This window comes from Rhinoraja longicauda, chromosome 1 (assembly GCF_053455715.1).
Source record: "Rhinoraja longicauda isolate Sanriku21f chromosome 1, sRhiLon1.1, whole genome shotgun sequence".
Lineage (NCBI taxonomy): Eukaryota > Metazoa > Chordata > Chondrichthyes > Rajiformes > Arhynchobatidae > Rhinoraja > Rhinoraja longicauda.
Window position 1 is genome coordinate 56,913,561 of NC_135953.1, and position 27,196 is coordinate 56,940,756.

A 27,196-nucleotide genomic window follows, 5' to 3' on the forward strand; every position below is an offset into this window, starting at 1 on the left:
CGGCCGGCAACGGGTCCATGGGTCGTCAGTTGGGGGAGAGTTGCCGAGCCCGCAGGAGAGGTTTGCACTCAACGAGGGTTGCCGCGCTTGCAGGAGAGGTTTGCACCCAACGGGTCCACGCCCATCTAGTTGATACTGGAGCCAAATTTGAGGAAGGATATTCTTGCTATTGAGGGCGTGCAGCGTAGGTTTACTAGATTAATTCCCAGAATGGCGGGACTATCATATGTTGAAAGATTGGAGCGACTAGGCTTGTATACACTGGAATTTAGAAGTATGAGAGATGTTATCGAAACGTATAAGATTATTAAGGGGTTGGACACGTTAGAGGCATGAAACATGTTCCCAATGTTGGGGGAGTCCAGAACAAGGGGCCACAGTTTAAGAATAAGGGGTAGGCCATTTAGAACTGAGATGAGGAAAAACGTTTTCAGTCAGAGAGTTGTGAATCTGTGGAATTCTCTGCCTCAGAAGGTAGTGGAGGCCAATTCTCTGAATGCATTCAAGAGAGAGCTGGATAGAGCTCTTAAGGATAGCGGAGTGAGGGGGTATGGGGAGAAGGCAGGAACGGGGTACTGATTGAGAATGATCAGCCATGATCACATTGAATGGCGGTGCTGGCTCGAAGGGCCGAATGGCCTCCTCCTGCACCTATTGTCTATTGTCTATAAATATTTTTTTCCCCCCACAAGCCACATGAATGAACAGGTTTGAACAAAATTTGTATATTTGCACTGATGGAAAATGGTGAAGATACAATTCCATCAGTAAAGGCAACTTGCAGGTGTTGATACAAATGCAAGTCCAATGCTGTGGTAAATTGAGTGTTTGTGCAAAATGCTGGGGATAACGCAATTAGAAAATGTGTTTTCAGCATATCAAACAGAATGTGTGGAAAAAGAAACAGGGTTAATATTAAAGGTTATGGACATTTTGTAGGAAATTAGGGAGAGAGAAAACATGTTGACATCAAGTTACAAGGAGCATGGAGGAAGGGTAGTGTGAACAAGGGGAACACATCAGATACGAGGGGGCCCACATTGCCACAGAGCAACAGGTCAGAGTTAGAGTGGGATAAACAATTATTTTGAGAGCAATGAGCCCACATATGCAAGTGGATTACATGCTCTTGGGTGCCTAGCAGGGGTAGGCCATTTAGAACAGAGATGAGGAAAAACTTTTTCAGTCAAAGAGTTGTGAATCTGTGGAATTCTCTGCCTCAGAAGGCAGTGGAGGCCAATTCTCCGAATGCATTCAAGAGAGAGCTAGATAGAGCTCTTAAGGATAGCGGAGTCAGGGGGTATGGGGAGAAGGCAGGAACAGGGTACTGATTGAGAATGAACAGCCATGATCACATTGAATGGCGGTGCTGGCTTGAAGGGCCAAATGGCCTCCTCCTGCACCTATTGTCTATTATCTCACAGCTCCATTAATGGTTTGTCATGTCTGTCGGCTTTGGCAGGATATAGAGCTGAGCAATAAATCAAACTGCTGGTGGAGCTCAGTGGGTCAGGCATCATCTGTGGCAGGAAATGGGCAGAAGACATTTGATCTTTCATCAGACTGGAAAAACCAAAAGGATTCCAAGATATTACTGCTTACCACCTTTTGCTAGTCAACGTACTTCAACTGCGGCACAGTGGCACAGCGCTAGAGTTGCTGCTTTACAGCGAATGCAGCACCCGAGACTCAGGTTCGATCCTGACTACGGGCGCGTCTGTACGGAGTTTGTACGTTCTCCCCGTGACCTGCGTGGGTTTTCTCCGAGATCTTCGGTTTCCTCCCACACTCCAAAGACGTACAGGTATGTAGGTTAATTGACTGGGTAAAATGTAAAAATTGTCCCTAGTGTGTGTAGGATAGTGTTAATGCGCGGGGATCGCTGGGCGGCGCGGACTCGGTGGGCCGAAGGGCCTGTTTCTGCGCTGTATCTCTAAATCTAAATCTAACTGGATCTGCTAAAAATATGCAAATTTGCACTGAAAAACAACATGATGACATTCTTTACAGAGTGTCATAATCCAGGGTGTTTGATGCAACTTCAGGAGTTGGATGCAATGCTCACTGCTGTCACTTCATTGCTCCGTTCACTGCCAAATCAGGTGTTGAAGAATTTTGCTGCAGCTGTACTCTCTCCACCAGAGAAGGTTGCCACGGAAGTGAACTAAAATATGTCAGAAGTGTGGGGAGCGAGAAGCAGGAACAGAACTTGTCCAATAGGACAGATGACAGGAGGAGGTAAATTACAAAGCGTCTGATAGTTTACTTGAAATTGGGCAACAAAAAAAAAGAGCATCCAAAGATAAAATGACAAAAACCAGAAATAATTACCAGTAAATAGCATAAAGGCACAATTCATGGTCTTAGGACCATTGAAATGTTAGATCCAGTCAGCTGCAAAATATTTACTCAAATTCTACTCTTTCAACTTGGTTTAGGAGGCTAAGGATAGAGAACTTAACATGGTAGTTGAACAGTTTATAATGACAAGAAACTATCAGGTTATCATTTGTAGGACAGAGGTACGGTGTTCTCTAAAGTAATCACAAATTTTGTGAAGATTCTCCAGTATGGAAGAGACACGACCAGCAAACTAAGTGTATATGAACAAAAATGTCACCCGTTTTCAACTGGAATGGGCATCTACGAGGAATGGGCAGTGGCGAAAAAGGGACAACAAGCCAGGACCAGTACAAGGATCTGTAGCAGCTAGTGGCACCCAGCCACTCAGCAACAGTACCCAACTGCATAAACTAGGCAGTGAGCGAGTCCAAATTAAATAAAGAGATTGTAAATATTGACTGCACTGGTGGCATTGCTAATCTGCTGCCTCAAGGTTAATGAGAGTCTCACACTTTTGATCTATAGTCAGTGGGAGCTGCGAAGTGAAAACATTAACAGTAAATTCAGTGCGGGAGATCAGAAGAATTGATGGAAACATTAAAATAGACATGTCACCAATACTGTCAACCTCTTCATTCACACACCATCTTTACTCGAAGGTCACTCCTTCACTGCTGGTCAAAATCCTGTAATTCTCTCCCAGACAGCATTGTGGGTATATTGTAGGATGGGCAATTAAATCCCACAAATCCCACATTAGCTGCAAATCCCACATTCCTTGAATAAATAAAAATCTACAACAAAATTCTCAATTACAAATAACCTCTACTCTATCCCACTGACATACTGCAACCAAATTCAAAGCATTGCTAATTATTTTTTTCCCCAGGCATAGAAGTGACGATTAGAGCCTATAAATTTGGCTATACAACATATCCTGTCTAAAACTGTTACAATTGTTTCGTTGGGTTGCTGTTGTCTAAATTAATTAAACTATTGCATCGCATGGGAGGCGCATTCCCAATCTCGTTGTACCCCCGGGTACAATGACAATAAAGATATATTGTATTGTATTGTATTGTTTTCATTTATCCTACAGAACCTCTGACATGCATGGACATTAAGATCTGGAATACAATGCCCATAACGTTGGCTAAACATTCATGTGTGCAGTACTCATGAACATCTCCTTCAATGTGTCTATTAAAACTATCCATTTGCCTGAAGCTACTTTACACCACAGTTTGAGCTTTAAAGGCAGTTGTATTATTAAATGGGAACATATCAAAGGGAAGCAGCTTAGATATTCTGTTTTTTGCAGATAATGGACAGAATTTTAATCTTTCCAGTTACTGACAAATAGCAACAAGCATGTAATTATATACCTGTGGAAGCTGGTTTACAAGTACATTTAAAACTTTCCAAACACGACTGCAAGATGTGGACATAACAAATTTTTTTTTTAAACTGTAAATGATGGAAATATGAAATAAACCAAAAAATTCTTGAAGATGACAGCAGTTCAATTACTTGCTGAATGTTTCCAATAAACCAGCAAAGTTGGTCTTGTGGAAACATTTTTAATAATCTGTACTATTGTTAGATCATTGAATTTTTAATGAAACTTTGAGTCCAGTGGTAGCATTCAAAACTTTTTATTCAGGGCGACACTGTGGAGCAATGGTGGAGTTGCTGCCTTACAGCGCCAGAGACCCAGGTTCGATCCTGTACATGGGTAATGGGTAATGTCTGTATGTTCTCCCAGTGGTCTGCGTGGGTTTTCTCCAGGAGCTCCGGTTTCCTTCCACACTCCAAAGATGCACAGGTATGTAGGTTAATTGGCTTGGGTAAATGTAAAAATTGTCCCTCGTGGGTGTAGGATCATGTTAACGTGTGGGGATCGCTGGTCGGCGCAGACCCGGTGTGCCTGTTTCCTCACTGTATCTCTAAACTAAAAAACTAAACTAAATACGAAGACTAGTCGTATTTCCTGCTCTCCCCGAATGTTACCTCCCCTTTCTTTCTGTTGATTCCCTATCAATATTTAAAATAGTATATTTTCTGATTGTTTTAACACTGTGGCATTTACTAACTCATTGCTACTCCACCCTATATGGGAGCTCCTTCAGTTTCTTGGAACTGGTTTCAGCCAGTCTAAACCAACCCTGCAATCTTGTTATAGCCTCGTTTATTTGCAGCCTCCTCTTGGCAATAAAAGAAGAAAAGCCACAATTCTCCCTCAACTATGGAGCGAAGCAGTTAATTTCTAGTGATATGAAACACATGAAGGCTTCTGTGACACAAGTAGCGAAATATTCAGATCCATGCCTCAGAACCATCCAAACCCTCACTACTTAAATAACATGCTACTTTGGTAAAAGTACTGTGACGCCAGGATCAGTGCTGTGTCCTTTGTTTTTTTATATATACAATATACACAAATGACTTGGAAGATATGAAGTGTATGGTTGCTCAATACATTGATGACACAAAGACAGGTAGTTGTGAAGAGGACATAAGGAAGGTTAAATGAGTAGGAAAAAAAATCTGGCTAATAGAACTAGCCAGAGTGTTGTATTTTTTTTTAAACAGGAAACCAACAACAGGGCTAGATGGGGCATCTTGGTTTGCATGGACAAGCTGGGCTGCCCGTGCTGTTTGACACACATTTGTGCATTCTAATTACCATAATATAACTTGCATTTGTATCATTCCTGCTTTATAGATTTCCTCTTAATAATGCCTCTACAGAATTTCTTTTATTAAAGGCTTATAACCAAAAAGAATATACCTGCATTTCCTCGATATGTCAACCTGGCTATGCCATACAGATTAAGAAGGTTTTTTGTTCTACCACTATATGCATTGTAAAGTGCAAGCCTGGGCATGTCCCGTATTCTAAAATCTATACGAGTAACAAAATCACAAAACATAAATGATAGTACAAACTCTTCCTTACACATGCCCTGTCTATATGTATTGTATTGTACTAATTGAATTGTACTGTATTGTATTGTACTGCACTGTCATCCCCTGTCTCGATGTTTTGCATTTGTATTGCACTATGGCACTCTGTTTCGTCCCATTCGTTGCATGATCTGTAAGGTGGAATGACAAATAAACCAAATAAACTAAAATAAATAAAATAAAAATGTCGCATTTAGTTACCCAATGACATGGCACTGTGCAGAACTTAGACAAGAAGTGGTACTGAGATTTCTTTGAAACTCCAGCCGAAATGTATCACTACTTTGTATTAAATAGCTATTGCCACTTGCGCGTCTAATAGCTATTGCCACTTGTGAGAAACTGATATCATGGACAAAAAGTACAATAAAAGTCATTTTTTACAACAAATACTGATGGGTGCCTCTTGACACAGCTTATAGAATAAATGTAGCCCCAAGTGTGATAGTAGTCAGGCAGAACAAGAAGAATTGGTTCCTCGGCTGTGCTCAGATGGGACCGTGGACATAGCTAAATTTATGTTTATATTACACCAACGTAGAAATATTTGTGCCAAGCAGTTGAGTGGGAGGGCTGGACTTAAAGATTGATGCCCCAGTTGGAATCTCATTTTCATAACAGCTAAATGAGCAAAATCGCATTCCAAATTTTGTGGAGAAAAGGTAAAGACTGGAAGATGGAAAATCATCGACGCCTACAAACTTGGTTAAAAAAAAGTTCAGAAAACAAATGAGACACCTTGAGCGGACTGTTAAACACCACTATTGACAGATTGAGATAAGTGGCCATTTTCTGTGCCAGATACTTTACAAAAATTAGAGAACACTATTGCTACACCATTTAATGCAAGTACGCATTTTAACAACTGCACTCCATTCATACTGGTCACAAATGCTGCTAATTTATAATGATGAGTGTGATGAACCTGTTCCAGGAGATATGCGAACCAGATGTATTTCAGTGCTGCTTCTCATATGAGGAGCAGCTTTGTGTGCATTTCTGGTCCCCCACTGCAGAGATGATTGAGGACTTTAGCGAATGTGCTGAAGATGTTTCCCAGAATACTGTCTGCATTAGAGGGTATTAGCTGCACAGAGAGTTTGGACAATATGGTTTTGTTTTCTTTGGAGCATCAGAGGTTGAGGGGAGACCTGATAAAAGTATATAAAATTATGAGAGGCATAGATAGGATAGTCATAAGCTCTTCCTCTCCCCCCCCCCCCCCCAGCCCACCAAAAGGTAGATATGTCAAGTACTGAAGGGCATAGCTTCAAGATCAGAGGGGGAGTTTAAAGGAGATGAGTGAAGCATTTAAAACAAAATATACACAAAAAGTGATTGGTGCCTGAAAGGTGCCGTCAGGGATAGTGGTGGAAGCAGATACAATAGTAGTGTTTAAAAGGCTTTTTGATAGGTGCATGGATATGCAGGGATTGGGTTGACATGTAAGCAGCCTGACCACGGGAGAAGACGGCAGGGGAAGAGAACAGACATTCTGGCCTTCCATCACAGTGAGGAGGTGACTGGAGGAGACTCACTGTGATGGATGTTTCTTTTGTTTGGTGTTGGTTTATGATTGTATGTGTTATTGCATTTTTATTGATTATTCTTATTGGTCTTATTGTTGAACTGTGGGTAATTTTTCATTTCACTGCACATTTATGTGTATGTGACAAATAAATGACTATTGACTATTGAGAGGAGTTTAACTTGGTTTCACAAAATGCTGGCCTGCTGAATGTATTCAGCATTTTCTTGTTTAGAGAGTATGATTTCTTCATACATAGTTCATTGAACATGGAACAGTACAATACAGGAACATGTCCCTTGGCCCACAATGTCTTTGTCGAACATGATGCCAAGTTAAGTAGGAAAATAACTGCAGATGCTGGTAGAAATCGAAGGTATCACAAAATGCTGGAGTAACTCAGCGGGTCAGGCAGCATCTCTGGAGAAAAGGAATGGGTGAATTTTTGGGTTGAGACCCTTCAGACTGATGTTGGGGGGGACAGGGACAAATAAAGGATATAGGTGGAGGCAGGCAGTGGGAGAACTGGGAAGGGGGAGGGGAAGAGAGGGACCGAGGTGCTATCTCTAACTTTAGATAGCTCCTCTGTCCCTCTCTTCCCCTCCCAGTTCTCCCACTGTCTTCCTGTCTCCACCTATATCCTTTCTTTGTCCCGCCGCCCCCCCCCCCGACATCAGTCTGAAGAAGGGTCTCGACCCGAAACGTCACCCATTCCTTCTCTCCAGAGATGCTGCCTGACCCGCTGAGTTACTCCAGCATTTTGTGATACCTTCGATTTCTACCAGCATCTGCAGTTATTTTCCTACTTAACTTGGCATCATGTTCGACAAAGACATTGTGGGCCAAGGGACATGTTCCTGTATTGTACTGTTCCATGTTCAATGAACTATATATGAAGAAATCATACTGTCTTTAACAAGAAAATGCTGAATACATTCAGCAAGTCAGAACCCATCTGTGGAAATCGAAACAGTTAATGTTTCAGATCAAATACACGTCAGGCATCTTCAACCTGAAACGTTAACTCATTCTTTTCATAGCTGCTGCTTGATCTGCTGAATGTTTTCAGCATTTTTTTTCCGATTTCCAGAATTGCAGGGTTTTAACTTTCTCACTCGAACCATCCTGACTTTACCAAAGATCAACAACATTCCATGTTTTGAAGTTGGGAATATCTTTAAGAAAATAAACTGCATTCAATAACATTGAAATAAAGTTTTATTCATTATTTTATGCTTATGCTCAAAGCACAGCCTCACTGGTGGTCTCACAGGCAGCACACATTAAACTTTGTTAACACGTTTGTAAACATTGCAGAAATTACAACTACATTTCCATGCTTAACAAACATCCTGTCTCAGCAAAGATACTATTTGAAAGGACAACTGAACAAATCAAACTGCACAAATACAGAGAATACACAACAGAATTGATACTTGCAAAGTTAAAGTGAATAACAATGACTGTACATTGCAAGTTACGTTATTTATAATATGTAACTTACTTCATAGAAAACACTGGCTCCCATATCTGTTACTGTACAATCCTTGTACTCCACTATTTATAGGCAGTTATGTTTTGTTCGCATAGCACTTTTCCTGTGTTTATTAAACATTTTGGTTATGGCATTTCACTGTACCTAGGTACATGTGATAATCATGATCATTGAATGGTGTAACATGTACTTTGAGATCTTGTCATCTATTTTTTTGACATGGCTATGGAACTGAGGAGGGCAAAGTACTGTGAAGGGTTCTTCAAAGTAAAAAGTGTGACTTCTTCCCTGACTGATCATTACTGAAAGGTCGCCTATTCATGTGCCAGACTGTGCCATCCTTGCACAGAGGAAGAATGATCTTCAGTCCCTATCTGATATTTTTGCATCAGCTTAGCATAACCTAAAGTCTTCACTTGACATCAAGAAGACTTGGGCGTTATTTCAGATTTGGGTTTTACTCATGCCAAAAATCACTTGAACAGATATTGAAGACAATTATGTTCTTCTGCTATCTCAATTGCTAGCTTTCTGAAAGTGCTCACCTTGAATGTCAGATTCAGCTTGGAATCCAACATGCAGAATTCTCATTTGGAAAACTGTTACAACATGTTTTCACTGATTGTGGAAATCAAGAAACACAATCGAGAAAAAACATATGGTCATCACAAGCTGACAAGGGCAAGCTATCAAGTGGCCTCAATGGCTCCACATCTTCCATCAAGTTGTGGCCAATCTGAGAAGAAATCCACTGCCCTCAAAGCGGAAAAAAGAAAGAAAAAGAATGAAAGGGAAGCAACCCACAGGCAGTTTGTGGCTGACCTGTATTAAAGTGTCTGAACCTTCTGTGATTGTTAAGGGCTCCAGGATAAGACTGCACAGTCACTTCTGGCCCATCTTGATCAGCCTCCATTTAATAGATTGCTGATGACAAAACTAGTGAGAGGTCAAGAGGCCACAAACTCACCATGAATTAAACAATATGTCTCCTGAGAAGAGAAATAAACCTAAGGTATGCATGTATAATTTGTACAGAGGTTAATTTACAATTTTTAGTAAGGGAAATGAATTTTGCAAAAACTTTCTAAAAGAAGGCTGCTCCAATTTTAATCTATTATACATTGTCTAAGTACTTTACAGCAATCAATTCAAAGTAAAAAGTGTGACTTCTTCCCTGTCAACTTCCCCCAAATTGCCGCCACAGCTAATGACCACAAGACATCTGGCCATTCGTTCCATCAAGCCTACTTCACCATTTGATCATGGCTGATCTATTAACCCCCCTCAACCTCATTCTCCTGTCTTCGCCCCATAGCCTTTGACCCCCGTACTAATCACCGTCTACCCTATCAAAAATACCATGGGGTCCACAGCTATCTGCAGCAACAAATTGCAGATTCACCACCCTCTCTGGCTAAAGAAATTCCTCCTCATGTCCATTCTAAACTTGAGACAACCATACTGATTAAGCAAAATGGATGCACCAAAAAGTCTGTTTGCCAACATGAAGCTTTAAAGCCCCACTGTTGGGATAAATAGCCAGTGGGCTGGCATATTCCATCGGCTGCTCACCTTAACACCAGAACAGAAACACTTGAAATTGGCCAAGAGTGTGCATAATGTGATGCAGAGTCCCAATTGTCTCCTTTTTTTCTCTCCCCCGCCAGTCCTTCTCCTGATAAAAGATCGATGCTGTTACTTACAGTGCACTCCGGGAAGAAATGATAGGAATGAGCAATTCCAATGGGCCCTTGCTTAGTTTTCTGTGCAAGTGCAGACTCAGAAAAAAGTATTCCTCTCACTCCCACCCACCCACATCTGCCAATCACGAATTAGTATTCGAGGGGAACAACAAGGTAGGAGAAAAGAGCCGGAAACTTATTTTTAACAACACATGAACACACTTGAATGTGAAATTTGGGACGAACTTGTCGCGACGCCCTTGGGCAATACAAAAATAATCGAATTAATTCCTTTGGACGCACTGAACACGAGCTCGCTGCATCCAAGGTTTCACTTGCAGCCCGATGTCCATTTGTGAAAATGCGACGAGTTACCAGGCTGTGGGATAAGAGTGAACTTAACTGGCTTGAAATGCATTCATTGTCACCCTAACTCCAGGACAGTCAGTACTGACTGTAATGACCCACTTGTCACATAGTTCGTTTTTGTCCAGCAGTGCCAAACGTTTTAAGACCTAGATGTAAACATACACTCTTGCCTCTGGAGGGCTCGGCACTAACCAAAGTCACATTTCCCTCACCAAGTAATCTAGAGCTATTTGGGGGGGGGGGAGAAAAATAGATCTATTTGCAAACAAGAATAAAGCCTTTTTGCGCAGCATTTCCATGCACTCGCGAGGAACTTTATATATTTAAAAGAAAAGTAAAACGTGTCACCTGCAGCACAGAAGGGAGTCACGGGCGTTGCAGCGCTAGGCGAGTGTCCGGGGTGGGCAGTGCGCTCGCTGCCAGATATAAGTCTGGGAGCTCGGCCACGTGCACACTCTCGCTGCAGTAGCCCCGGGACCGCGGGCGCGCCCCCCACCACGCGCGCCACCCACCAGGCGCGGCCCCGACCCGCCCCGCGCGCTCCCGGGGCTGAGCCATTGCAAACCCACTGCCCAAAGCTGACCTGGATGCACACGGTATCCGTGTGTGGCAGCGCTTCGCTGAAAGAAAGAGACTTCACATTTCCAAGGGCGAATTTATTTGTTGGATTATTATGATCTTCACCCCCCTACAATCATTCCACACCCCCTACCCTCATTCCACCCCCCCCTACCCTCATTCCACACCCCCCTACCCTCATTCCACACCCCCCACCCTCATTCCACACCCCCTACCCTCATTCCACACCCCCCCCCTCTACCCTCATTCCACACCCCCCACCCTCATTCCACACCCCCCACCTTCATTCCACACCCCCTACCCTCATTCCACAACCCTACCCTCATTCCACACCCCCTACCCTCATTCCATACCCCCTACCCTCATTCCACACCCCCTACCCTCATTCCACACCCCCTACCCTCATTCCACACCCCCCCTCTACCCTCATTCCACACCCCCCCACCCTCATTCCACACCCCTCCCACCTTCATTCCACACCCCCTACCCTCATTCCACACCCCCACTACCTTCATTCCACCCCCCTACCCTCATTCCACACCCCCTACCCTCATTCCACACCCCCCTACCTTCATTCCACACACCACCCACCATCATTCCACACCCCCCCCCTCATTCCACACCCCCCCCCCTCCCCAACCAAAACTGGATGCTATTGGCCCTAAAAGCAAAAACACACACCAGGGCCGTTTTTACAGCATTATGGGCCCCCGGGCAAGGCAGTGTACTGGGGCCCCTACCGTTATTCTCCCCCACCCCCCTTTCCCTACCAGCCCCCCCCCCCCCTGTCGTGCCGGCGAAAAGCACTTACCGAAAAGCACTTAGCGATGGACTTAGGGTGCTACATTGTTGCAAAAGGCACTTACAGATCGCTGTGAGAAGCACTTAGGGATGGAAAAGCAAAGCACTTAGGGAGCTAATTGTTGCGAAACAGATCGCTGTGAGAAGCACTTAGGGACCGAAAATGTTGCGAAAAAAGCACTTATTGAACCTACATTTTTAAAGTAGTATTTATTTATTGCAAGTCACTTAACATACACAGATCAGCATGGGGCCCCTATGCTCGTGGGGCCCCGGGCAAGTGCCCATCAGGCCCATGCGTTAAGACGGCCCTGACACACACACACACACACACACAAAATGCTGGAGCAGCTCAGTGGGTCGGGCAGCATCTCTACACCAGTCTGAAGAAGGGTCTCGACCGAAACATCACCCATTCCTTCTCTCCAGAGATGCTGCCTGACCTGCTGAGTTACTCCAGCATTTTGTGAATAAATACCTTCGATTTGTACCAGCATCTGCAGTTATCTTCTTATATTATATCTCTACACAGCATGGACAGGCGACGTGTGAAGGAAGGAACTGCAGATGCTGATTTAAACCGAAGATAGACACAAAAAAGCTAGAGTAACTCAGCGGGACAGGAAGCATTTCTGGAGAACCTGGATAGGCGACGTTTCGGGGCTGAATTCTTCAGACTGGCCCCGCTTTCCACTTTTGTACGGTGCGTCCTTTAAAACTTAGAACGAAGACACAAGAAACTGCAGATGCTGGAACCCTGGACAAAACACAAAAGCATTGGAGAAATTCAGCGGGTCAGCAACATCTGTGGAGGAAATGGCTAACAATATCCCTGGTTCTTCCATTGTAAGTAACCCTGTGTATAGACACAAAAAGCTGGAGAAACTCAGCGGGACAGGCTGCATCTCTGGAGAGAAGGAATGGGTAACGTTTCGGGTCGAGCCCCTTCTTTTGGTCGAGGGCCGCTGATTTCCTCCAGCGCTATGTGTTTAGAAAAACAGAGAAACCAGTTTGAATTTCAAAGTACACACTAACCTGGTCAACCAAGAAAAGCAAGCTGGAAATGCAAGACTAGCCTATAGAAAGATCCTCAAAGTCAGTCCTTCAAGTTAAATTATTTTATATTACTTTGAAGATAATTATGTTCTTCTGCTATCTCAATTGCTAGTTTTCTGAAAGTTCTCACCTTGAATGTCAGATTCAGCTTGGAATCCAACATGCAGAATTCTCATTTGGAAAACTGTTACAACATGTTTTCACTGATTGTGGAAATCAAGAAACATAATCGAGAAAAAACATATAGTCATCACAAGCTGACAAGAACAAGCCATCAAGTGGTCTCAATGGCTCCACATCTTCCATCAAGCTGTGGCCAATCTGAGAAGAAATCCACTGCCCTCAAAGCGGAAAAAAGAAAGAAAAAGAATGAAAGGGAAGCAACCCACAGGCAGTTTGTGGCTGACCTGTATTAAAGTGTCTGAACCTTCTGTGATTAAGTTAAAGGCTCCAGGATAAGACTGCACAGTCATTTCTGGCCCATCGTGATCAGCCTCCATTTAATGGATTGCTGATGACGAAAATAGTGAGAGTTCAGGAGGCCACAAACTCACCATGAATTAAACAATATGTCTCCTGAGAAGAGAAAGAAACCTAAGGTATGCATGTATAATTTGTAAGAGGTTAATTTACAATTTTTAGTAAGGGAAATTAATTTTGCAAAAACCTTCTAAAAGAAGGCTGCTCCAATTTTAATCTATTATACATGTTCTACGTACTTTACAGCAATCAATTTTTTCCCATGAATGGTTTTACTGTCTACACCACACAAGTTTAGTTTAGTTTATTCTTGTACCCAAGGTACAGTGAAAAGCTTTTTGTTGGTTGCTATCCAATTAAAGAAAAGCCTAGATATGTACCATCTCAAGTCGTCCACAGTGTGCAGATAAAGGATAAGGGGTACAACATTTAGTACAAGATAGAGTCTGATAAAATGTAATTAAAGATAGTTCAAAGGTCTCCAATGAGGTAGATGAGAGATCAGGACTGCACTCTAGCTGGTGAGAGGACAGTTCATTTGCCTGATTACTGCTGGAAAGCCACGGCTGTTTTCTCTCCTGCTATTGAAATTCAGCTTAATCATGATTTTTTGCCGCCTTTCTTGTGCACAAAGAAAGGGCACAACCTGCCTACTAGCTCATAGCCCAGGAAAATTAATACAATTTATTTCTAAGCCATTGTTTCCGCAGGTTGCAATTTATTTATTTAATTATGATGCAGGGGTAATTGAAAATGAATACAATTCAAAATAGATTGCCTGAGACCCAAACTGGAATAGTGCAAAAAAAGGCATGCTGCAACATGTAAAAACAAAGAATTGCAGATACTGGTTCATACACATAAGAACACAAAATGCTGTAGTTACACAGCCAGTCAGGTAACATCTCAGGAGAACATGGATAGGTGACATTTCAAGTATCGAGTTACTCCAGCACTTTGTCTCCTTTCATGCTGCAACATGTTCAACAAATTAAATCATTGGCAATTAGGTATGTTCGACTAAGTTTGAAATTATATAACTTGGAAGAGTTTATACTCACCTTACTGCATTTGAGGACTTTATTCAATAGATTTTCATGCTTCATATAAAATGTTGATGTTTAATGTAGATGTTAAAGCTCTGCAGCTTTAATTGTTTCATTTTGTTCTGCACTCCTTGTATGTAATGAAATAAATTTATCTTTGTTATATATTTTGTGATTTTTTCAATCCAGACATTGAATAGAACAATCTCCTGTCAGTGTTTATGAATTAAACTGTTTGACAAAGGAAATTACTCCTGAACTTGCACCATATTAAATAAATTACAATCTAAGGGAAACAATGGGTTAGGAATTATTTCCAACAATAATGTAAATTTCGGTGCTCTGTGGTTGAAACTAAACTTACCGCGCAATGAAATACAATGGTGACCACTCTGAATTATTTCATACCATTTCAGAAATTCAGCTGGTCATTACCAGGCATGAGTGATAACTGCCAGGTGGGCAGCATTTTGTCATTCCCTGTGCAATGGTCCTTTCTACTTTCCACTTGGAATGATAATTGGAAAATGTAAAAGGGAAATTAGATGACATTGTTCTAGAATTGATCAGTGTCAGCCCTATTCAAAATAACCAGGTCTTTATAGTACAGCACTGAACATGAGCTCCACATTGATACATTCCACACTTGCTCCATATCCTGAGAACCACCCTCTGCAGTATTAATCTCCAACCAATCTCCCCTCCATTCCCCAAACACGACCACAACCAAGATCCTAATCCGACATCATGCTTGGTGGCCCACATCAAATACCCCCTCATACCTCCCTGACTGCTCAACCAATTCCCAACCACACCATCACCTGTCCTTTGTCAAAAACCTGGTCCCTAAATTACCCCTCCTACCAATCACCTCACTGATGTCCAATCCAACCCACCAATCTCTTCCCAATTCTCTAATCGTTTTCTCCACTCCTCCTCTCTCCACACCTTGCACGATCAACAACCCAACTCCTGGCTCTGACTGCATCCACAGTCAATAACTCACTCTTCCGCACCCCATTCCAACAACAATCCACCTAGGGCCCAACCTTGGATGGTGGATTGTTATTGGTAAAAGTCTATTCAATGGATCTGTAGACCTAGGACCTGAGCTGCAAATTCGTTTGGAGAGGAAGAACCATGACCAAAAACAGTCAATGGCAAGTAGCTCGACAACCATATATCTTCTATGAAAACATTCTTTCCCTGAAATTCTTGGGAAGCTCACTTCATTTCATCCACAAAATGTAGATCAATATATATTTTAAAAATATGATATTTTGCTCAAAGATTATGCTAAAAAAAATTGCTCAAAAATTATGCTCAAAAAAATTTGCTCAAAAATATTAACTCTCACTTTTATAACATGCACATAAGGCTACATTATTTTGCCATGACTTATGAACTTACCAGAAAAATTGTAGTCTTACTTTATTGGCATAAAATTATTAGATTGTGAAAATGTTGTAGGTGCTGACATTGTTTATACTGCCTCTAGGAGGATGGCTGCAATGTATTTCTTATTTCCTTTATAATTTTTCTCAAAATGATTCTTCTTTATATGATTATCTCATTTTTATATTGACAGTTCAGTTTGAATAAGAAACGGTGGGAACGGTGGCACAGTGGTAGAGTTGTTGCCTCACAGCACCAAAGACCCGGGTTCGATCCTGACCACGGATGCTGGCTGTACGGAATTTGTACGTTCTCCCCATGATCGTGTGGGTTTTCCCTAGGTACTCCGGTTTCCTCCCACACTCCAAAGACGTACAGGGTTGTAGGTTAATTGCCTTCAGTAAAGATTGTAAATTGTTCCTAGTGTGTAGGATAATGGTAGTGTACGGAGATCGCTGGTCGGCATGGTCTCGGTGGGCTGCAGGGCCTGTTTCCATGATGTGTCTCTAAACTAAATGCAGTGCTTTAAGAGATGAGGTGACTATAAGAGCTAGCAATCAAAACTGATTTGCTGGGGGAGGGGAGAGAACGGAAGCTACTGAGTTCCTTATTTTCCATACATCCTCTCCAGAATGATCAACCTAAATTGTAATTGCATCATAATCAAGAGCCAACGTAGCATTTTAGTCACTGAGTCTCTGTTAGTCTTTTCACACTAATCCTACATAAATTGTATGTTAGTCTCTTCACATTGCCCTCAACTCACCTCTATTTTTACTACTTATTGATAAACTAGAGGGAATCTACAGCAGTTAATTAACCTACCAACCTGCTTATCTATGGGATGTGGGAGAAAACTGTAGCTCCCAGAGGAAACCCATAAACTCACAGACTCTATACATACAACACCACTTGCCCAGATGCGTGCAGTTCCAGCAACTTAAGAAGCTGAACATCACCCAGGCAAAGGAAGTAACAAAGTGCTGGAGTAACTCAGTGGGTATGGCAGCTTCTCTGGAGAAAAAGGATAGGTGTTGTTTTGGATTGGAGCCCTTCTTCAAATTGGCTTTGCTGCCCACTTCTTTTGTATGGTGTGTCCATTAAAACATAGGATGACGAAGGGTCCCGACCCAAAACATCACCCATCCTGTTTCTCTAGAAATGCTGCCTGAGCCACTTATTTCTATCTTTGGTATGAACCGGCGTCTGCAGTTCTTTGTTTCTACATCATCCAGGCAAAACTGATTGCTTGATTGGCATCCAGTCAAGCATCCTAAATATTCATTCCCTCCACCACTGATGCACTAGAACAAGGGCCAGCACAAAACTCACTGGAGATTCTTGAGAATAAATAGTAGAATAAATTTGGGAGAGCTAGTGGATATTATGTACTTGGATTTTTAGAAATTTTTTGACGAAGTTCCAAATAAAAAGGATAGTGTGACAAATTAAGATGTCTGGTATTGAATGTCATCAAAATTTATTGTTAAACGGGAAACAGATTGCAGGTATTAATGCAATTTTTACTGGATGGCAGATGGTAACAGGTCGGATACTACAATAATCAGTGCTTGGAACTCAATCTATTCATAATGTACCAATTATTTGGATAAGTGAACCAAAATATATTATATTGAAACTTTCCAATGACAATAAACTGAGTGGGATTATAAATGGGGAGGAGGATGCAAAGAGGTTTCAAGACTTAGACAGACTGATCAAGTTGCAAAAACATGGCACATGCAGTACAATATGAATAAATGTGAAGTTATTCACTTTGACAGGACAAATAGCAAAGTAGCATATTATTAAGGGGTCTTCATATTCAAATAGATGTTGTTCAACTGTCACTGAAAATAATCATGGAGGTGAAGCAAGCAGTTAAGAAGGCAAATGGTTTCACGGCAAGAAGATTGGAGAACAGTGGCCAGGAGGATAGATAGATAGATAGATAGATAGATAGATAGATAGATAGATAGATAGACAGACAGACAGACAGACAGACAGACAGACAGACAGACAGACAGACAGACAGACAGACAGACAGACAGACAGACAGACCGACCATTTGGCCCTTCGAGCCAGCACCGCCATTCAATGTGATCATGGCTGATCATTCTCAATCAGTACCCCGTTCCTGCCTTTTCCCCATACCCCCTGACTCCGCTATCCTTAAGAGCTCTATCTAGCTCTCTCTTAAATGCATTCAGAAAATTGGCCTCCACTGCCTTCTCAGGCAGAGAATTCCACAGATTCACAACTCTCTGACTGAAAAAGTTTTTCCTCATCTCAGTTCTAAATGACCTACCCCTTATTCTTAAACTGTGGCCCCTTGTTCTGGACTCCCCCAACATTGGGAACATGTTTCCTGCCTCTAACATGTCCAACCCATTAATAATCTTATACGTTTCGATAAGATCTCCTCTCATCCTTCTAAATTCCAGTGTATACAAGCCTAGTCGCTCCAGTCTTTCAACATATGATAGTCCCGCCATTCCGGGAATTAACCTAGTAAACCTACGCTGCACGCCCTCAATAGCAAGAATATCCTTCCTCAAATTTGGAGACCAAAACTGCACACAGTACTCCAGGTGCGGTCTCACTAGGGCCCTGTACAACTGCAGAAGGACCTCTTTGCTCCTATACTCAACTCCTCTTGTTATGAAGGCCAACATTCCATTGGCTTTCTTCACTGCCTGCTGTACCTGCATGCTTCCTTTCAGTGACTGATGCACTAGGACAGGGCCCTGGTCAGCTCAGATTTAGAGCAGTCATACAGTTTTGCTCTCCTTAGCTGTTACCAGACTGATTTTTTGGGAGTTTGGACTGCCAAATAAGGAGAGATTACTTCCATTAAGTTTGTGTTTACTAAAGCCTGGAAGAGTGAGGGGAGACCTAACTGCAGTTTACAAAATTTTGACAGGAATAGATGGATTGGATTTGGGGAAAATATTTCCCTGAGGTATCTAAAATGAAGGGTTCACAGTCTCAGTCTAAAGGGAACAAAAATTTTGTACAGAGTTGAGGAGAAATGTATTTATTCATTGGCAATGAACATATAGAATTGGCTATCACAGAGGGTTGTAAAGGGTTTAATTGCTAAACATTTTTAAGGAAGGAAATACAGCTTCCCGCCACAAGAAACATCAAAGGGAATAGAGAGATCGCAAGAAAATGCTACTTAGGGTTGATGATCTGACATGAGAAGGGCCAAATAACTTATACTTGTTGATAGACACAAAGTGCTGGAGTAAGTCAGCAGGCAGGCAGCATCTCTGGAGAGAGGAATGGGTGACGTTTCCGGTCGAGACCCTTCTTCAGGCTCTTCAGATGCTGCCTGTCCCGCTGAGTTACTCCAGCACTTTGTGTCTGTCTTCGGTGTAAACCACCACCTGCTGTTCCTTCCTACGCATCACCTGTATCTGTTCCGTTTGTTATATTTTTCTTTGTGATCTTCTCCTAAAGGATAACAACCACACTGCCATAGTATTTGGAGTAAAATTATGCGAACTCCAAAAAATAAATCAGAGTCAATTTGTTTCGTGGTTCCATTTTCCAAGAGAATAAACCGAATTAAGATGTCAAGAAAGTGAGCGGTGTGCGGTAGGACCCGGAGGAAACCAATGCGCAGAGCCTGTTGGGCGAGTACAACCTCGCTGCAGCAGCACCAGGAGCATCCATTCATTGATGGAAACTAAGACATTTGTCTTGTGTCGGTCCAGGAAAATAAGCATAATCTTTGCAGTGAAGTCCGTCCCGTTTTTGCTTCGCTCCGGATAAATAGGAACTGCAATTGCATTGTACACAGATTGGGGGTTTTTTCAGAGAAGGGATGGAGTACATCAGAACCCCAAAGGTAAAGGCAGATGATCAAGATGCCACTCGCATCATTGATGTCGTGTTATTACAGATGACATTAGCATGTCTTATTTTGACCTTGCAAATTGTTACATTTTGGATTGGGATGTGTTTTAAAAAAAAATAATTGCATTTTTATCCATTCAGGTGCATGCGTGGAATTATATTGGATTAAAAAAAAATCTTCGAAGGATTATTAAAAAAACCCGTTCCAAGAGCAGCATGTGATGTTTTGAGAAGCTTTAAAGGATTAATGGACCCTCAAGCAAAAACGATTGTACAGTTTAGATTTCCAATAAAATCACAGGGCTATTCCTGTTCCTGTGTTCTCACAGACCATTGGATAATAATTTGTTCCTTCGATCTGAAACTGTGATTTTTACTGGGAAGTCTTTTTAGATTTATTTGATTAAAACCTGTCACAAGGCAAGGATGTTTTTTAAAGCTTTTTTTGAGGAAGGCAGTGCATTAAATTGATTAATTATAATCCTTGAAATAAGCAGCTTTAATGTCCTATTTAAAATCTGTAATAGGCTCATTTGTAAGTAAAGTGTTAGAAACAAGGGAAAGTTGTGAATGATACTGATAAATTAAAAAAAATTAAATGTTATTCCTCAGAATCAGTACAAGTCAAATCTGTGTACAATATGGTAAATTTTATATAGGGGTTCTGAATTGTTGCTTTGATGTCATGTAAACATATCAACAGCCATTTCTGTTCCCACTGGTACCACAGTGCAGCTGGTAAAGAAACAACACCTTACTCGTCATTTTGAGCGTGTTATTGTGTGTGTTCAATCATTCTCAGTTTGTAAATTGTATCAGATTTATGTTTTGTAATGCAGCCAAGGATGCAAGTACCTCTTTATTCTAATATTCTAAATAATTAACACTTGCTGACTTGCTGGGAGGATTCAATGGTGTCTTTTCAGCCTTTTTTTTGCATCACCTACTTTAATCATTTATGATCTATAAGTCAGTTCGGTAGCTCGACCGCGCATGCACAGGTCATAGGTCACTTGAGCTAAACATTCTCACCGGCTGAGATGCTGGTGTATACAGACCTGCGATTCATCCATATTTTCCAGTTTTGCTTCTTCAAGGTAAGAAAATACTGCTTTCAAAACTATTAATTAAGTGTATTATGGCTCATTTGTACAAAACTACGATGATTTTGTAGGTTTTATTGCTTTATGCTTCGGTGAGTGAGCGAGATCGTGATGTTTTTTTTTTTGCATTGTAACTTGTACCGGTATGTAATGGACATGCTTACAGGACCCTACTTGAATTAACATATGATTGACTTTGTTATTTATTTTGTTTTATATGTTACTGGGCAAAGTCATGTGCATTTCTGTAATTTTGGGCTGTGGGAGTAGCACGAATCACCTGAACAAGTGGATGCAGAATGTATGTGACAGCCACAACTGTCAATTTGCAACAGGAACCTGTTTCTGCCAACCTCCCTTTAAACTCTAGGAAAAAAAACTGTAGATGCTGGTTTAAATCAAAGGTAGACACAAAATGCTGGAATAAATCAACGAGTCAGGCAGCATCTCTGGAGAGAAGGAATGGGTGACGTCTCGGGTCGAGACTCTTTTTCAGAAGTCTGAACAATAAGCGAGTTCGGTATCTCACTTATTCTTCAGTCTGAAGAAGAGTCTCGACCCGAAACGTCACCCATTCCTTCTCTCCAGAGATGCTGCCTGACCCGCTGAGTTACTCCAGCATTTTGTGTCTACCTTCAATTTAAACCAGCATCTACAGTTTTTTTCCCTAGAGTTTGAAGGGAGGTTGGCAGAAACAGGTTCCCGTTGCAAATTGACAGTTTGTGGCTGTCACACACATTCTGCATCCACTTGTTCAGGTGATTCGTGCTACTCCCACAGCCCAAAATTGCACAAATGCGCATGACTTTGTCCAGTAATATAAAACAAAATGAATAACAAAGTCAATCATATGTTAATTCAAATAGGGTCCTGTAAGCATGTCCATTACATACTGGTACAAGTTACAATGCAAAAGAAAATCGTCACGATCTCGCTCACTCACCGAAGCATAGAGCAATTAAACCTCCAAATCATTGTAGTCTTGTACAAATTAACCATAAATACACCTAATTAATAGGTTCGAAAGCAGTATTTTCTTACCTCAAAGAAGCAAAACTGGAAAATATGGATGAAACGCAGGTCTGTATACACACAGCAGCTCTGCTGGCGAGAATGTTTAGCTCAAGTGACCTATGACCTGCGCATGCACGGTCAAGATACCAAACTCACTTATTGTAAAATAATGCCAAATAATGGCAATGCTAATCACATTTAGCTAGGATTTGGATTTTCTTACTCCATTAACATAAATTTGGGAGATTTGATTGTGATATTAATATATGAAAGGGCTAGTTGGATTCCTTGCGATTAGTCTGTTTAAGTTCAATAAACTGGGAAATGGAAATGCCTGGAAGTAAATTAGATATCACAGTTTCTTTCTGATCCATTTATGGTTACTGATCCCTGTGAGATGTTTCTAGATTGTACAAAGTGCATAGTCCACAAGCATTCTAAAGGGAGCTGAGAGAATACCTGCCAGGAACTTGTATGTATGCAAAGACTAGAAATGTTATCACACAATTTGCTTCATAATCACTGCAATCTCCTGGAACTCATTTATATTGCCTTGGAGGGGAGAGGAGAGGTGATGCAGAAGAATTTCATAAAACTCTATTCTTATATGATCCTTTTCCTGAGATGGAGAGAGTGCGTTTGAGAACATGATGCTTAGTCACACGTAACCTAGACTACAAATTCGATAATTTGACCTTACTCTACTAGTTTCTTTTATTTGATGAATGGTGTGACATCATGAAGCACTTGGACATCACCCATATTAACTCGTTACCAGAAAGCTGTAGTTTTTAATAAAATTCAACTTTTTTTAATACACCAAGTATAACAATTTTTTAATACACCAAATATAAAGTTTTAACAATACTTGCAGCAAGTATTGTTAAAACTTTATACTTGGTGTATTAAAAAAAATGAAAGTACAAGTATTTTTGTGAATGACTTTAATCAGGAAGAGAAATATATTAATTTTTTTAAAAGAAAAAAACGTAAACTTTAGGCAACGCCAATATTTTCTCTCGCATCTTTTGATTCCCCAGAGAAGTTGTGTTGAGCTACTTAGAAACATAGAAACATAGAAAATAGGTACAGGAGGAGGACATTCGTCCCTTCGATATTTCCTGCATCTAGCTTGTCCAGTCCTTTTATAATTTTATATCTTTCTATAAGATCCCCTCTCCCTCACTGGCACATTTGCAGGAGTTAGGCCAACAATGCTGTCAGATGGACTGTTCCAGAATTTTAACTTGCTTATTATGAATGGTGATGCATATCTAAGTTATGTTCATGTGTGACTTGGATGGAACTTGTAAACCCACAGCCCTTGTTCTATTAGGAGTGGAAGGTTTGAGAAGAATGACTTAAAGGGTAAAAGCAGTGCATGATGTGACAGAATCAAATATGTGCCAGTGAGGGAGAAAATAGATTTAGCGGAGAGCCAAGTGATTAACAGATTACTTTTTTCTGCGATGCTGCCAGTCAGATATGTCATGAGTATTCTGTTGCATCCTTGACTTGCACCTTGTGAGAGATGAGTAGACTTTGAGGAGGTCAGGAGGTGTGTCTTTCAGTTCAGATAACCCTTCCTCTGACCATGTCTAGTGGCCAGGGCGTTTCTTTTGTGTTTGGCCCATTGCATTTCATATCCATGATGATCTCAAATATGTTGATGGGAGGGAATTTAGTGATTGTAAAGTTATTGAATTTCACGGGAAAGTGGGTAAATCCATGGAGCCACAATGAACTCGGGCTGCAAGAGGATCGGAGCTGGGTGCTGAATATTCAGGGTTATACGTCATATCGGAATGACAGAAAGGTGGGCAGAGCGGGTGGGGTACCTCTGTTGGTTAGGAATGAAATTCAGTCCTTAGTGAGGGGTGACATAGGATCAGAAGATGTAGAGTCATTGTGGATAGAGCTGATAAATTATAAGGGTAAAAAGACCTAATGGGAGTTATTTACAGGCCCCCAAACAGTAACCAGGAAATAACCAGGTACAAGTTACATCAGGAGATAAAATTGTCATGTAAAAAAAAGGCAATGCTATGGGGATCATGGGAGATTTCAATATGCAAGTAGACTGGGAAATCAGGTTGGTACTGAACCCCAAGAAAGGGAATTTACAGAGTGCCTCTGAGATGGATTCTTAGAGCAGCTTGTATAGAGCCTTTCAGGGAAAAGGCAATTTTGGATTTAGTGCTACGTGATGAACCAGATTTGATAAAGGAACTCAAGGTAAAGGAACCACTAGGAGGTAGCGAAAACAATATGATAAGCTTTAATCTGCAATTCGAGAGGGAGAAGGTGATATCGGATGTGTTGGTATTGCAGCTGAGTAAGGGGACTACAGAGGCATGAGGGCGGAGCTGGCCAAAGTTGACTGGAAAGGGACCCTAGCAGGGATGACGGTGGAACAGCAATGGCAGAAATTTCTGGGAATAACCCAGAAGATGCAGGATCTTTTCATTCCATTTTGTGTCTATCTTCAGATACAAATAATGTTGGAAAGGCATTTGGACAGATATTTAGATAGGAAATGCATAATTGGATATGGGCCTATTGTGGGCAAAGGGGATTAGAGTGGAAAGGCATCATAGTTGGCATGGATGAGGTGGGCTGGAGGGGCCCATTTCTGTGGTGTACGATTCAACGATACTGTAAATAGCAATGAAGTAATTTGCTTTTCTCACTGTTAGGCTTTGAGTTCCATGTACCCACTGTCTAGGTAAAGTATTTCACAACATGCATAGAAATCTAATACTTGCTGCACATCTATGTCCCTTCTTATTAAACCCTTTGCTAGAGAGATGGACCTCTTCCTTCTACTCTGCCGGCCCCTCAGCTATAAAGTTGTGGAATCTTGTAGTCTCACTCTATTATCCCACATTCCCTCAAATGCTTTCAGTTCCTCCACCTCCTGCACACCAGGGGCACCTTACACAGAACATAAATTGAGCAATCCACATATCTCTGGAATGTCGGAAGAAAATAGAGCACCTGGGGAAAACCCATGTAGTTGCTCAGAGAACATTTTGTATACACCATAATTAAACTCTCTTTGGCTTCCTAAAGATATCAGTCCATCTGATCTTTCCTTATAGCTGAATGTCTTCATTCCTGGCAATATACAATTCCGGTTACAGAAATTCACCCATACAGAATTCACAAATACCTACCAAACAAATTTGAGCTTTGGTTAAAAAAATTACTCTTGTGGAATTTATGTGAGAAAGAATAACTAAATAGACAAAAAATACAAATAAACAATAAACATTGACAAAACGACACAACAAGCTGAAGTAACTCAGCAGGTCAGGCAGCATCTCTGGAGAACATGGACTTTGACAATTTTTTGTCAAAGGTTTCTGTTATGAAAAATCGCGTAAAGGATGGTTTTCTCAGAACACAACACTCTGTAATGTGGGGGCTCTACTGTACTTGTACAGCTCTGCTCTACTCATCACATTAGAGTCATGGAGTCAAACAGTACGGGCACAGGACCTTTGGCCCAACTTGCCCACGCCACCCAACATGCCCCATCTACACTTGTCCCACCTACCTGCCTTTGGTCTATATCCCTCTAAACCAAACCTGTCCATGTACCTGTGTAAATGTTTCTTAAAAGTTGCATTAGTACCTGCCGCAACTACCTCCCCCGGCAGCTTGTTCCATACACCCACCACCCTATGTGCAAAGAAAGCTACCCCTCAGGTTCCCATTAAATCTTTCCCCCCCTTACCTTAAACTTATGTCTTCTGGTTGTCGGTCCCCCTACTCTGGGCAAACGACTCTGTGCATCTACTCGATCTATTCCTCACATGATGTTGTACAGGCAACACCTGGTAAATCTTCTCTGAATCCTTTCAAGCTTGACAACATCTTTCCTATAACATGGTGACTAAAACTGAACACTCAAGATGTGGCTTCACCAACGTCTTATATAACTGTAACATGACCTCCTAACATCTATACTCAATATTCTGACAGATGAAAGCCTTCTTGACCACCCGATCAACGTGATAGCACTTTCAAAGAACTATGGACTTGCACTCTTCTTCTTCGACGAGAGTTTAGCATCTCCTCAAGACTTGAACTCCTAGATCCCTCTGCTCTGCAACATTCCCAGAGCCCAACCATTCACTCTGTAGACCCTGCCCATGCTAGACTTCCCAAATGCAACACCTCATTTCTCTGTATTAAGGTCCATTCCTCAGCCCACCTGGCAATCTGATCAAGATCCTGCTATAATCTTTGACAACCATCTTCACTATCTGAAAAACCACCCACTTTAATGTCATCTGCAAACTTGTTAATCATGCCATGTACGTTTTCATCCAAATCATTGATGGAGATGACAAACAGCAATGGGCTCATCACTGAACCCTGAGGCACACCACTTGTCATATGCCTCCAGTCGGAAAAACATCCTTCCACCAGCACTCTCGTTCCTTCCATGAATCAAATTTTCTATCCATTTAGCAATCTCTCCTTGGATCCCATGTGATCAATATTCCAGAGCAGTCTACCATATGGAACCTTGTTGAAAGCCTTGCTGAAGTCCATATATACAACATCTATCTCTGCCGTCATCAACCAATTTGGTCACATCTTCAAAAAACTCAATCAGATTCGTGAGACACGAACCCCCACGTACAAAACCATGCTGACTATCCCATATCAGCCTTTGTCCATCTAAATGTGATCCCTTAAAATACTCTCTAGTAACTTACTGACCACAAATGTTAGGCTCACTGGCCTGTTATTACCTGGCTTTTCCATGCACCCCTTCTTGAATAGAGGCACAACATTTTCCACCCTCCAGTCTTTCGGCACCTCCCCTGCTTTTAATGACGACTTGTAAGTTCCTCCTTTAAAACCGGTGACCAACACTGTGCAGTACTACAGCTGTGGCTTATCTAGTATTTTATACAGCCCTATGTTGACCTTGCTGGTAGAATAGGTATGACATGGAATAGATCACAGGAATTGAGTATTGGAAGCTGACAGCAATATTTGGTACTGTGAACATGGCATGAATTTCTACAGTTATGTCACCAGCTGAGGATTATTATGTTGACCTACTCAGTCATAATGGCAGCTGTTTAATTGTGAACTAGAGTAGTACTAGTGGTAATACATGGCAGTGACACAAAAGCAAAATAAATGTAAATATATAATGCAAAAATAGTTTGTTGAGTCACGAGTAACAGGTCATTGCAGCAATTTTGATCAGGACTCAATGACTTTCAGCTGTCTTTCACTGTGTAAATGTTTTGCTTGAACCTCATTTGCATTTACGTTTTTTTTTAAACATTTTTTTCTGTTTGTAGCAGGTACCAGGTTTAATCACATGTTGCCTGAAATAATGGCAACAATCCCTGATTGCCTGTTTAACAATATTAAAATATTAAAAAAAACTTTATTTCCCTTTTAAATTTTTTTTGTTGAACTGATTTTGGTTCGTAGCTTCTTAA

At 41.4% G+C, this 27,196-nt stretch overlaps 2 protein-coding genes across 7 annotated transcripts in view; one reads left to right on the forward strand and one right to left on the reverse strand.

Moving 5' to 3' along the window:
* LOC144592787 (cationic amino acid transporter 2-like) overlaps nucleotides 1-10,824 on the reverse strand; it is a 97,368-nt gene extending 86,544 nt beyond the window's left edge. For 3 of the 4 annotated variants that reach the window (XM_078397827.1, XM_078397836.1, XM_078397808.1), the window contains exon 1: nucleotides 10,733-10,824. The gene's annotated coding sequence lies outside the window, so the exon portion shown is untranslated. Of the gene's footprint in view, nucleotides 1-9,905; nucleotides 9,985-10,732 lie in introns of those variants that run through there. The other variant, XM_078397817.1, reaches the window with a different exon arrangement.
* Nucleotides 10,825-19,392: 8,568 nt separating this feature from the next.
* The window catches only part of mtmr7b (myotubularin related protein 7b), an 80,682-nt gene continuing 72,878 nt past the window's right edge, over nucleotides 19,393-27,196 (forward strand). For 2 of the 3 annotated variants that reach the window (XM_078397873.1, XM_078397883.1), the window contains exon 1: nucleotides 19,393-19,597. In XM_078397873.1, coding sequence (XP_078253999.1) covers nucleotides 19,574-19,597 — 24 coding nt within the window. In that variant the 5' untranslated portion in view covers nucleotides 19,393-19,573. The remainder of the gene's footprint in view (nucleotides 19,598-27,196) is intronic. The other variant, XM_078397852.1, reaches the window with a different exon arrangement.